The sequence below is a fragment of the Erpetoichthys calabaricus genome, chromosome 5 (assembly GCF_900747795.2).
Source record: "Erpetoichthys calabaricus chromosome 5, fErpCal1.3, whole genome shotgun sequence".
NCBI classification, from domain to species: domain Eukaryota; kingdom Metazoa; phylum Chordata; class Cladistia; order Polypteriformes; family Polypteridae; genus Erpetoichthys; species Erpetoichthys calabaricus.
In genome coordinates, this window is record NC_041398.2 from 240,118,154 (window position 1) to 240,131,695 (window position 13,542).

The 13,542-nt window shown below is 37.9% G+C and overlaps 1 protein-coding gene across 2 annotated transcripts in view; it reads left to right on the plus strand.

Moving 5' to 3' along the window:
* The window catches only part of gatb (glutamyl-tRNA(Gln) amidotransferase, subunit B), a 217,019-nt gene that overhangs the window by 92,290 nt on the left and 111,187 nt on the right, over positions 1-13,542 (plus strand). For both annotated transcript variants that reach the window (XM_028802695.2, XM_028802697.2), the window contains exons 4-6: positions 1,837-2,035; positions 5,530-5,652; positions 11,569-11,682. In XM_028802695.2, coding sequence (XP_028658528.1) covers positions 1,837-2,035; positions 5,530-5,652; positions 11,569-11,682 — 436 coding nt within the window. The remainder of the gene's footprint in view (positions 1-1,836; positions 2,036-5,529; positions 5,653-11,568; positions 11,683-13,542) is intronic.

Below are 13,542 nucleotides of genomic sequence, written 5' to 3' on the forward strand. Positions count from 1 at the left end.
CACTTCTTCTCCACTCCTCAGGCATCCTCTTACTTTCCAAGTTTCCATTGAACAATCTGGTTAAAAACTCCACTGCCATCTCTCATAAACACCTCCATGCTTCCACGGGTATGTCATCTGGACCAATGGTTTTTCCATTCTTCATCCTCTTCATAGCTGTCCTTACTTCCTCCTTGCTAATCCGTTGCACTTCCTGATTCACTATCTCCACATCATCCAACCTCTTCTCTCTCTCATTCTCTTCATTCATCAGCCTCTCAAAAGCTGACTAAAAAAGCTACTCTTTCCATCTGCTCAACACACTTTCCTCGATTGTGAGTACATTTTCATCTTTATCCTTTATTACCCTAATCTGCTTCTCAACTCGGTCCTTCTGTCTAGCCAATTGGTAGAGGTCCTTTTCTCTCTCCTTAGTGTCTAACCTCTCATACAACTCGTCATACGCCTTTTCTTTAGCCTTCGCCACCTCTCTCTTCACCTTGCACCTGATCTCCTTGTACTCTTGTCTACTTTCTGCATCTCTCTGACTTTCCCACTTCTTCTTTGCCATCCTCTTCCTCTGTATACTCTCCTGTACTTCCCCATTCACCACCAGGTTTCCTTTTCTTCTTTCCTCTGTCCAAATGTCACGCCAAGCACCCTTCTTGCTGTCACCCTTACTACATCTGCTGTAGTTTCCCAACTGTCTGGTAATTCTTTACTACCACCCAGTGCCTGTCTCACCTTCACCCTAAACTCATCCTTACACTCTTCCTTTTTCAACTTCCACCATTTGATCCTTGGCTCTGCCCTCACTCTCTTCCTCTTCTTGATCTCCAACATCATCCTACAGACCACCATCCTATGCTGCCTAACTACACTTTCCCCTGCCACCACTTTACAGTCTTCAATCTGCTTCAGATTGATTCTTCTGCATAGGATGTAATCTACCTGTGTGCATCTACCTCCACTCTTACACGTAACCCTATGTTCCTCCCTTTTCTTAAAATACATATTCACCACAGCCATGTCCATCCTTTTGGCAAAATCCACTATCCTCTGACCTTCTTCATTCTTCTCCTTAACACCATACCTACCCATCACCTCCTCATCTCCTCTGTTCCCTTTACCAACATGTCCATTGAAATCCGCTCCAATCACCACTTTCTGTCCCCTGGGGTACACTGTTCATCACTTCATCCAACTCACTACAAATCTTCTTTCTCATCCATTGCACACCCAACTTGCGGTGCATATGCACTAACAACATTCATCATCACACCTCCAATTTCCAGCTTCATAATCATTATTCTGTCTGACACTCTTTTCACCTCCAAAACACTCTTGACATACTGTTCCTTCAGAATAACTCCTACTTCATTTCTCCTCCTATCAATAACATGATAGAACAATTTGACTCCACCTCCAATCCACCTGGCCTTACTCCCCTTACATTTAGTCTCTTGCACACACAATATATCAACCTTCCTTCTCTCCATATCGGCTAACTCTCTCCCCTTACCAGTCATACTGCCAACATTCAAAGTTCCTACCCTCAGTTCCACTCTCTTTACCTTCCTCCTCTCCTCCTGCCTCCGGACACATCTCCCCCCTCGTCTTCTCCTTCTTCTTCTTTGGCCAACAGTAGCCCAATTTCCGCCAGCACCCTGTTGGCTAACAGTACTGGTGGCGGTCGTTGTTAACCCGGGCCAGACGGATCCGGTATGGAAATTTGTATTGCTGTCCACATATATAGTCTTAAGAGCCTATGAATCTAAAATGCATTTATTTATCTCTGGTAAAAGTTTCATTGATGATATCTTCTCTTTTTTGACCTTGTAAACTCTTCTTTTTTAGGCTGGATACCAAATTACTCAGCACAGACTTCCTATTGCAGTGAATGGCAGTCTCAGTTACAGTCACTTAGTAGGGCAAAAGTGGAGCCAAGCTGTCGTGAAAACAGTGAGGATTAAACAGATACAACTGGAACAGGATAGTGGGAAAAGCTTGCATGACGACACAAGAAAGCAGACCTTAATCGACTTAAACAGAGCAGGTAATCTTTATCTAATGAGTATACTTTTTATTTTATCATTCAGTAACCATAGATACTTGCAGCTGTTCTCCATTTATGTTGGATTTGAGATATTTTTAATCCATTAAGTGTAAAAAGCACAGATACACACTTTTATTCATATCAATCTTGGTTATTACTACTGTATGTGTGTGTGTGTGTGTGTGTGTGTGTGTGTGTGTGTGTGTGTGTGTATATATATATATATATATATATATATATATATATATATTGTGAGAGGTTTCGACAAACACAGGAAAAGGTTTGGGGGCAGCCACCTGTATACTTGAAATAAGCTGCCAACGATGAAAATTTTGGTTCAAATTAAACAGGTCTCAGCAGACTTCAGTCCAACAATCAAACAAACAGACTAGCAGATATTGTGGTTTTAAAGTCGGTCAGGGGAAATGATGTCATTGGGACTGGAACCAGAAGTGATGACATCGGGCTCAGAACCGGAAATGTAATCTACCTGTGTGCGTCTTCCTCCACTCTTGCACGTAACCCTATGTTACTCCCTCTTCCTAAAATGCTTATTCACCACAGCCATGTCCATCCTTTTGGCAAAATCCACTATCCTCTGACCTTCTTCATTCTTCTCCTTAACACCATACCTACCCATCACCTCCTCGTCTCCTCTGTTCCCTTCACCAACATGTGCATTGAAATCCTCTCCAATCACCACTTTCTGTCCCTTGGGTACACTGTTCATCACTTCATCCAACTCACTACACATCTTCTTTCTCATCCATTGCAAGTGATGTCATCGGGCTCAGAACCGGAAATGACGTCATCAAGTCCAGGCCAAAATTTCCTGTGGTTGTTCTGCTGGTGAAAAAGAGGAAGGATCAGTGCACTCTGCCACCCCCAGGTCTGGCATAGAATTATCCTTTTTTGAGCCCTTCAGTTGCCTCTCATGCACACGTGTATGTGTGTGTGTGTGTATGTAAAATTAAACAGAGCATAAAATTTCCAGATAAATGAAAAATAAAATACGTATGGGGTCATCTGATTCTACCTTTATCTTACACTGAAGCTTTGTTCAGTTTAATTAAGCACAGTGGTTAGTACTGTTGTCTTACACCAGAACATGGGATTCATCACCCAGCCTTGTCATTTTCTGTGTGGAGTCAACACATTCTCCCCATTCTCTGGTTTTATGAAGTTAATTGGCACTTTAATTTAGTCTTACGTGTGTGGCTGTGCACCCTGCAATGGCTTGGCACTCCATCCATGGTTGATATCTGCCTTGTACATGTTATTGCCTGTAAACATAAAATTGTATTAATTTGGTTCAATACATGCACTGATGTATTCGCCGTCTTGTGCTCTCCTCTGACTCTTAACGTGAAGTACCTTGTGCATTTTTTAAATATAATATATTCAGTTCCATACAAATGTGTGTACATCCCTAGCCAAATGAAATGTTTTGTTGATATTTAATGTAAAAAAATAAAACTTATAACAAAAGTAAATGCAGCTTAGACAACAAACTAACTAGAACAATGTCATCTTTTCTGTAAACGTTAATGTACAGATATGATTAATTTAATAGACTAATAAAATTACTTTAAATGTCAACAATTTATGTAATTTGGCCAGTGGTGTCCAAACTTTTTGCAGTGTTTGCAATCTGTTCTGGAGTGCAAACTATGGAATGTGGGAAAACTCACTTATGATAAATTTTGATTGTCATGAATCGCTTTGTGTACTGTAGAGGCCATCATGAATGGTAAGACGCTTGCTTCTCTTTCTACTGGTTCATTGGGTCATTATTGTCACGTGTACAGTGTGCTAATCAACATGCAACATATCGCCACTCTCCAGGCCACGATCAGTGTGCATTACTCAGGAGTTTCTCACATTCTCTCCTAAAACCTAAACAGAATATTGAAGGACAGGCTAGTTCGTAACATAGAAGCAGACCAAATTCAGTGCCGATCTCCAGCAATACACGTGTTAACTCTCTGTGAAATAAGTGAAAATTGGACCAGCATATGAGGCGGACAATAGAGATGTACAGGACCAGCAAGGCCATTACGAGACAAGTAAGTGTGATATAGCGAAGGATTCAAATCAGTCTGCAGAATACAAGTTGGTCACAAAACAAACACCAGCTCATAGGGACAGTCAGAGAACATGCTTTAGATGTGGAAGTTAGCACAGTACAACAGAACACAATTTATTGCTACAACTTTGGTCTTGCACTTGTGAACTTTTCAGCATTTTAGAAGAGAAACTTTTAGCTTTTGGTATTTCTACGCCCAAATGTCTAAATGTCCGCACATCAGCTTGAATAATATACATTGAGTAGTTTCTACCCCATTTAGATTTTTATTATCTTACTAGATAGGCTGCCCATCAAAGATGGGTTTAGAGCAAAAGTATATTCTAAAACTAAGCCATAAGTAATCCTATTTTTGTTCTTGTTGAGCAATATTGTACACACAAATTAATTTTTTACAGTAATTTCTTCACACTATTTCTCTTCTGTTTAATCATTTCATACCATACAAATCAATTCATCTAATGCCATATTTTCTGGTGATGTCCTTTGTTTCACGTTGACTTTTCTGACATGTGGCCCATTCCTCAGTGGTTTCATGTTCAGGCACCTCACCCATACCTCTGGCATTCCTTCTTGTGTGTATAGTCCTTTCCTCAGCTGTTTTGTTATCCCATGCCATAGCCGTAGCTTTGGCAGTCCTTTTCTGCCATGTGACCTTTTCCTCAACTGTTTTGTTATCCCATGCCACAGCTGTAGCTCTGGCAGTCCTTTTTCTACCAAGTGACCCTATCCTCAGCTGTTTCATGCTCCTGTGCCATAGCCGTAGCTTTGACATTCCTTCTCTGCAATCTGGTCCTTTCCTCAGTTGATTGGCATTCACACACCTCTGCCATAGAATTTGTCATTTCTTAATAGCTGCTGTGTGTTTTCTTCATGACATTCATTATCCATCACTCCGCAAACGGATGAAGCATATTGTGTGTGCCGAGCATTCCTCACTTCAGGGGTTTCATGCTATCTCGATACCTATCTCAACTCCCGGTCCTTTGTCCTAATTGCCACCTTTTCTTGTTCGGTCAGGTCAGCCCTTCTTTGCCTCATTCTTATGCTGCTCCCACCTTATCTGTTAGCTAACCCTGAATTATGAGTGTACACACACACAGACGCTTGTTGTTTTATATATATTTAGATAACATGTAATGGTTGAATATTATTGCCTGTTCCCTGTAAGGGATATTGATAAAAAAAATTGAGCAATGGCAGTATCCAGTCTTTAAAGTTGAATGTAATATTTCAAACTGAATTGGTTACTGCAGGTGTTCTGTAAAAATTCTGCTTGTTCGCATCTTGTGTCTCCATCTATTTGTATGCAGTGTTGAGGGATGTCTGTTGTTTAATAAATTGTTCTGTTTGTGTGTGAATATTTGTTAAGTGTGCAGATAACCTCTCTCTGCATTCTGGCCTTCAGGAGTGGCACTAATGGAGATTGTAATGGAACCTGACATGAGCTGTGGTGAGGAGGCCGCAGCTGCTGTCCGGGAGCTTCAGCTGATCCTACAAGCACTTGGAACTTGCCAAGGCAACATGGCAGGTAGGAAATTGCAAGAACTCTAGAAATCTGCTTCTTTATATTGAAGTTAGAAGCAAACTGTAATAAAGTTCTACTAAAGGATCATATTGAAAGAGACTGTGCAAAATAGAAAGAAGAAAATATAATGAGGTTCTCTAAATAAAGCCCCTAAAATATAACTACCTTCACAACAGATAGCAGTCCTGACATCTGTTGCAATGAAGAAATACAGAAAGAGCTGCTTTTCATTTTTGTTTTGCTCTTACTTAATTATTTTGTCTACTGCTAATGGCAAAGCTGATACCTGTGCACACAGACTCAAGGCTAGAATTAATGCCAGAGCAACATCTATCAAATATTTACTTGAAGGGGTTTATGTAATCTATTATTTCTGTTTTATATTTGTAATGAATTAAGGCCACTTTGCAAAGATGTGTTTTCATTTTGACATTAAAGATTCTTTTTCTGTTGATAAGTATCATAAAGGCCAAATTGAACCCAATGCTGTTCAGTGTTGTTTAGTAATAAAATATGAAAAATGCCAAAGGGGTCAATACTTTTTATAGGCAATGTATTTCAAACACTACTCAAACATACAGAACTAGAAGGTAGTAGCCACTCAGCTGTATAATAATCTGGTAGTGTACTACAGACAACATGTTTCCCACACCAAGCTAACAATGACAATAAAAAAGGAAGGATGCAGACCACAACATGTTGTACTGACCTACCCCTTTTCCCAGACCGGGCACTACACTGCCAAAATTTTTGCTTCGACTAGCCTGAAGTCTTTCAAGACGATAACAAACTGCACTCCTTACAGATTGTCCTTTTTTCTTAAGAAATCTGGTTACCTGTTGCATGTTATTCTCTCACAGACCTGTATTTAACATCCCTAACCTTGCTTAGCCCTTCCATGAAACCCTTAAGGTGACCCCCCCTCCCCCAGAAAGATATAAGAATCTAGACCAAATTAATATTAGAAGCATTTAGCATCTCTCTGTTATATAAAAAAAATCTTTCGACGCAACAAGACTTTTTAGGAGATAAGACTTTTTGGAAAAGATTTTTTCAAGTCCCGCGAGATGAGAATATTGCCATGAGATTTTTTCAAGTCACGTCCTCCTATCATCCATTTTCAAACAAGACCACGGTCCTCTCATTCTTGTGAACGCTTTTGTCAGACACAGTTCCTGCGCTCTCAGCTCTTATAAATTTTAACGTTTTCCTCACTTTAAATTCCCAATAAAAGAAGACGTATTATGTCCTAATCTTATTGAAGAATTTCATCACAAAGGGTTATCAACAGAAGAAATGAGTACACGGGCAATCCTAGCACTGAGAAACAATGAAGTCAAACGAATTAACGCCAAAATTGTTGATCGGTTACACGGCAAATTGGCTAAATGCGTATCAATAGACTATGCTGAAACAGTTGGTGGTGATGGTGTGGAAGATGAAAACATCAACTTACAATATCCTGAAGAATATCTACAACCACTAACACTGTCTGGTCTTCCACTGGCCAAAGTACTGTTGAAAGAAGGACGTACCTAAGAAAAGTAATGTAGTACATCTTCCAAAGATAACATTAGATAACAAAAGAGATCTTGATATGCCATTCATATTAAAACCTAAACAGTTTCCCGTTAGAATAACTTTTGCAAAGACAATTAACAAATCTCAGAGCCAAACATTCGAAAAAGTCGTTTTCTTTGATAGAAAGAAATGAAATTCAGTAAGGGGTAGTTATACGTCACATTGATGCAAATGTAACAATTCACATGAAAACTAAAATCTGTTTAAATTGTACATCCGCAACCCCCTAGTTCTTCATTATTAATGATAATCTGCTTTATCCGCGATGGACTGACACCCCATCCAGAGTTTTTTCCTGCCTTGTATTGTATTGTACACGAATAAAATGAAAAAAATAAAAGATTTTTATTTATTTAAGATTTGTATTGGGTGTGACGAGAATGGACAGGATCAGAAATGGGTACATTAGAGGGTCGGCTCAAGTTGGATGGTTGGGAGACAAAGTCAGAGAGGTGAGATTGCGTTGGTTTGGACATGTGCAGAGGAGAGATGCTGGGTATACTGGGAGAAGGATATTAAAGGTAGAGCTGCCAGGTAAGAGGAAAAGAGGAAAGCCTAAGAGAAGGTTTATGGATGTGGTGAGAGAGGACATGCAGGTGATGGGTGTGACAGAGTAAGATGACGAGGACAGGAAGATATGGAGAAAGATGATCTGTTGTGACAACCCCTAAAAGGAGCAGCTGAAAGAAGAAGAAGATGATTAAAAGCAAGTAACATTCCATAAAATAAGTCAAGCTTAACCAAACTAAATTCAGCCTCCACCCAAGAAAAAGAGAAGGCGACCAACTGCCAGATTTTAAAAGTAGAGAAGTGGGAAGCGAATCCATTCCCCCAATGTAAATGCTTATTCTAAAATGTTATTGATTAGATCCTGTCAGGTTTTAAAAACATATCCTCTAAGTGAGAATTAGATTTTTTACAATTTCAAATTGTATATAACATCAGTTACCCACTGACTTAAAAGAGGATGGGTTATATTTCTTCCAGTTCATCAAGACAGGCCTACGTGCTAGTAGTGAAGTAAAGGCAATTACAGTTTGTTTGTCCTTCTCCACTTTAAGCCCATCTGGGGGCCCACCAAACACAGGTATTAATTGGTTTGTAGTGATTATAAAAATGCTAAATTTAAATAATAGAAAAGCGACATTCTTATAAAAGTTTAGCAGCAATGTGACATATATATTCCTACCTCTCTGTCTTCAAGGTAATGCTTTCGTATTACAAATCTCATTCTGATTATATAAGAAAAATATTGTACCCAGATCCTCCCATTAATTTTCCTCTCTATGGTGGTGTACCATTTCCATTCATTTTAGTTACTTCAAAATGTAATGGTTCAAAAGATTAGCATCCTGTTCTACATTTGTTAGTGGCCTTAAGGTAAAAATTATCGTTCAAGAATTTCAGTTCCCTGTTCAATATTTCATAAGGAGGTTTGGTCTTTAACTAGCCCTGAAACCCTCAAATTTGGAGAATAATTGACAGTTATATCCTCACAAGCCATTTTTAGGATTTTGTTAGAAGTCTCCACTGTATATCTCCGGCCCAGTCCAGGTTTTAACCCAAGCTTTTGCTGGTGGGCCTGGGAGGTCTGATTTCTTGACAGTATGACCTAATGTTAAACAATCAATTGGAATGCAAATTTCAAGTGTGATAACAAACAACAACAACATCATTTATTTCTATAGCACATTTTCATACAAACAGTGTAGCTCAAAGTGCTTTACAGGATGAAGAAAGAGAAAATACAGAAATAAAATTAGGCAATACTAATTAATATGGAATAAAAGTAAGGTCAGATGGCCAGCGAGGAAAGATAAAACAAAAAAAAAAAATGTCCAGACAGCTGGAGAAAAAAACTAAATCTAAAGGGGTTCCGAGACCACCCAGCCCCCTCTAGGCATTCTACCTCACATAAATGATCTCAATCAGTCCTCAAGGTTTTCAGGATTCACATGGAAGGAGAAGGACAAGCAAACGGTGATTGCATTCACTACACTTTTGGCACGCAGACTTATTTTGTTAAATTGGAAGAATCCTAACTCTCCTCTGATAAGTCAGTGGGAAACCGATGTTTTATATTATTTGAAATTGGAAAAAATCAAATTCTCAGTTAGAGGATCTGTACAGAATTTCTTCAAAACCTGGCAGGATCTAATCAATATTATTTTAGAATAAGAGAAATAACTATTGCCGCATTTATTTCCCTTCTCCATTTTTTATTTACCTATATATATCTCTTCCTTTCTTTTGTTTATTGTTGCCTTATTAAAAAGCCCTAAGCAATTCTCCTTTGGCTAAGCTCTCCTTCTGAAGGGTGGGGTTTGATTTGTCTTCAATTCTTTTTTGTTATAAATTAATCTATTTGTATGGAATGATTACAATAAAAATTAATAAATAAATAAATAAAAAAAAAGGATTCACATGGAAGAATTTGACAATGATGGTCATATGGTAACTTCTGACCTTCAATCCATCAATGGAGGGACAGCACGGTGCTTTGATCGGGTGGTGGTGGCGTAGATCGCCACCACAGAAAACCAGAAAAAAAACAGCAGAGAAAGTAGGGCTTAGTACAGATTTCAGAGCCACCATGAATGATAATGATAGTTAAATAAAGGATCTAAATATTTATGTCAATGTGATATTTCAGTTTTTATTGTTAATTTTCAAAAATTCCTAAATCCTGTTTTCACATCATGGGGTGTTGAGTGTTTGATGTAAGGAAAAATAAATTTAAACAATTTTAGCATAAACCTGCAACATAACAAAATGTGCAGAAAGTGAAGCAGCCTGAATATTTTCTGAACAACAATATTTATTTCTATAGCACGTTTTCATACAAATGATGTAGTTCAAAGTGCTTTACAAGGTGAAGAAAGAAAAATATAAAAATAAGATTAGGCAATACTAAGTCACAAAAAATAAAATACGGTCGTTGGCCGGGAGGACAGAAAAAAACAAAAAAAAAAAAAAAACTCCAGAGAGCTGAAGAAAGAAAAAACAAAATCTGCAGGGGTTCTGAGGCCACGAGACCACCCAGCCCTCACTGGGCATTCTACCTAAAAATAAGGTGCTGTATGTCAGAAAATAATTAACACATAGAACAAGTTACTATGTAGTGTAATCGATAGTATTACTTTAGCAAACTTTTAAATCTAAATTTGAAAATATTTTGCAGAAGTGATGCCAGTAGGGGTTGGGTGGAGTTACAAAAGCCAACGTTGTTTGTTCTCACAAACTTTTGTGTCAGTGTTCTTGTGCTCTTTACACCTTTTTGTCCTACTTCTAGCCAAATGGTTATTTCCGGTCGTGTCCTAAAAGTTTAGTTGAAAATAGAGTATTAGTATCAACATTTGAATATAGCACAGTCATGTTTATCATACATGGTTCTTTGGAATGGTTTCCAGATTACTCTGTTGCTGTACTCCAGTAAGTGACACTTACTTTTGCGTTCTTCACTCAGAGCAGACTGCTATTTGTTGTCCTCTGTATTGCTCCAACCATTTTCACTGACATAGTACCTTCTGAAATCTTCATTCAGCCAGTAAAAGTATAAATATTTAAATAATTTGAATTATTTATATAAACAATGAAACCAAGTCAAGTTTTATGATTTCTTTTTCTCTGCCTCCATTTTACAATGTTAGGCTTCATTTCTTCATTTGCTAATAATATTGCATTTATAGCTTATTTTACTTGTCATCCTCTAAAGATATTTCGATTGTTTTAATTTACTGAAGACAAACAGAACAATGTTCACATTAGCATTTTGATTTGTTTTTAATTTATTTTACTTCTTTTTTATTTCATTCTTATCAGACTACCGCGTTTTCTCATCCATGGCTCTAACCAAAAGCGGCCTAGTTAATAAATTATACAGTGTTTTTTTGTACGAGGCCCAAATGATCCTAAAGTCATAGCTGTAATATGATTCATGGCTTAAGTGTTTACAAGGCAGTGGGAATGAAAGCTGCTTGGCAGTGCTTTTGATATCCTTCAAGTGTGCTTAACACTCCATGAAATTGGTAGGTAAATAACAAAAATGTGGCAGGCGATCCCTTTTGCCATGTCTGCCTCCATTTAGATCGTCCTAGAAAAAAATGCAAAACTCAAACAAAATTCCATTATCTTACCATCTGGATGTGTAATATTTTTAATGACATATCTTACTTTTCTACATGATTCTTATGTTAAGTTCCAAACAAACTTTTTTTTTATCATCAGAAATTCTGCTTTATTCTAGTAAATGTAAACTGTATGCTTTTTTTGTGAATGTTTACATGTAATTTATCATCATGGTACAAAACTGAAAGGGAATTTTTTTTTTTTCTTTAGAGGGTCAGCTTAGAGTGGATGCTAATATTTCAGTTCATCAACCAGGAGATCCTCTTGGAGTCCGGACTGAAGTGAAAAACATCAACAGTGCACGGTTCTTGGCAAAAGCAATAGGTATGTGATGGGTATTTGAGGATGCGCCTTGCTAATGAGTACTTTGTCCCTGCCAACCAAACGGAACTTTATTGAGTCATCCACCACACCCTACAGATCTACAGGAGATGTGGCACTTATCATCCCATGTGAGTGAGAGTGTAAGTGTATGCAGTGGTTTGGCGCCCCTGTCCAGGGTTGGTTCCTGCCTTGCATCTTGTGTTACCTGGATAGGCTCTGACCATCTCTCTGGCCTTGTTTTGGTTTGAGAATGATATGATTTTATTTCAGGAGTGGTAAGACACAAAGCATAGTCAACAAAAAGAACTTGACATTCTCCTGTTGTCAGCAATTGAATGAGCTTTGGGGCCAGGGAGTTATAAAACAGCCAAGGGAAAGACTAGCAGTCTGCCACACTTGAATTCCAACACTACTGGGAACCAGCTTTGTATTCTTGCTGGGCATTTTTCTCTTTTTGAGAAAAAGAAAAAAGTATATTTTGAGTGTGCAGTATGTACAATTCACATTTTTATTACTATTATGGACAGGCTGGCTCTACCATTTAGACCAACTAGCTGCTTGCCTAGGGGGGGTGTCACTTTTTTTAAAACAACACAGACCCTTGCTTAAAAACAATATAGCTGTCTGACTCCCATTAACCCTATTGAATTATTTTATATTATTCACGTTCTAGCGACGTTTTCGATCTGTTTATGTAAAATGTCCTTGTTTCTTTAATTTTTATCATGTGCAAGGTTGTACTTTTACTTTTGTTTTAGTATTGTTTCCCTTCAGGAAATGTATTATTGATCTTCTGTCCCTTCCTCGACACTAGCTTGATGTAGATTTTGGATATAAATGTACAGTATATTTTTCTTTCTGTTTCTTCCTTCATATTGCAAGAACAGTGCATTGAAATTATGAGAGGTTTTAAGACAATTTGTGCCTGTGGTGAATTCTGATCATTTTTAAAGAACAAAAATAAGTCTGGATTTCTGCCCAGTTGCTAAACGGATGGCAATTCAAGATCTTTGGCATTTCTTGAATTGCATATATATATTATGCCTGTTCTACTGTATATTATCATAATTATATATTACTATTATTGTGAATAATTTGTGAAGTAAGTAAAAATTATAGATAATATTATAGTATATGTTATTATATAAGTGGAAATTATAGTTAAATTCATACTTCATAGTAGACATTTGTGTGATTTATTTATTTATTTTTTAACAGCCTTATCAGTGGTGAATGAATTAGCCCAAACAAAGGATTTAAAAGAAAACTGTTTCTAAATTTGTAAAGGTTACATCAAGACAAAGGAATTACAAATTTTAGTAATGTGTATTTTTATAATTGTAAAGGAACTTAAGTTAACATGTCCTCTTCTGAAACTGCTTTTCCTGGTGAGAGTTGTGATGACAGTAGGCCAAACAGGTCAGGCCAGACTTTTTCTGTCCACAGCTACAGATTCCAACTTTTCCTAAGAAATCTCCAGGCATTCACACAACAGCTGAGAGATACAACATCTCCAGCGTGCCCCGAGTTTGCCACAGGGCCTCTGACCTTCCTTCTTAATCTGGAGGAATAGCAGCTCTACTCTGAGACTTTCCTGAAATGCTGAGCCTTCTGACCTTATCATGATGTGTCAGTCCAGCGTTCCAGCGAAGAAATCTCACTTCTGCCGCTTGTACTTGCGATATCATTCTTTTGGTCACTACCCACAGCTTATGACCATAGGTGAAGACAGGGATTTAGATTGACCAATAAACGTAAGAGTTTTGCCTTCAGATTTAACTCCCACTTCACCCTCTCAGACCGGTAGAACACCCGCAGAACAGCTGCTGCCTTTCCAATCCACTTCTTGATCTCATGTTC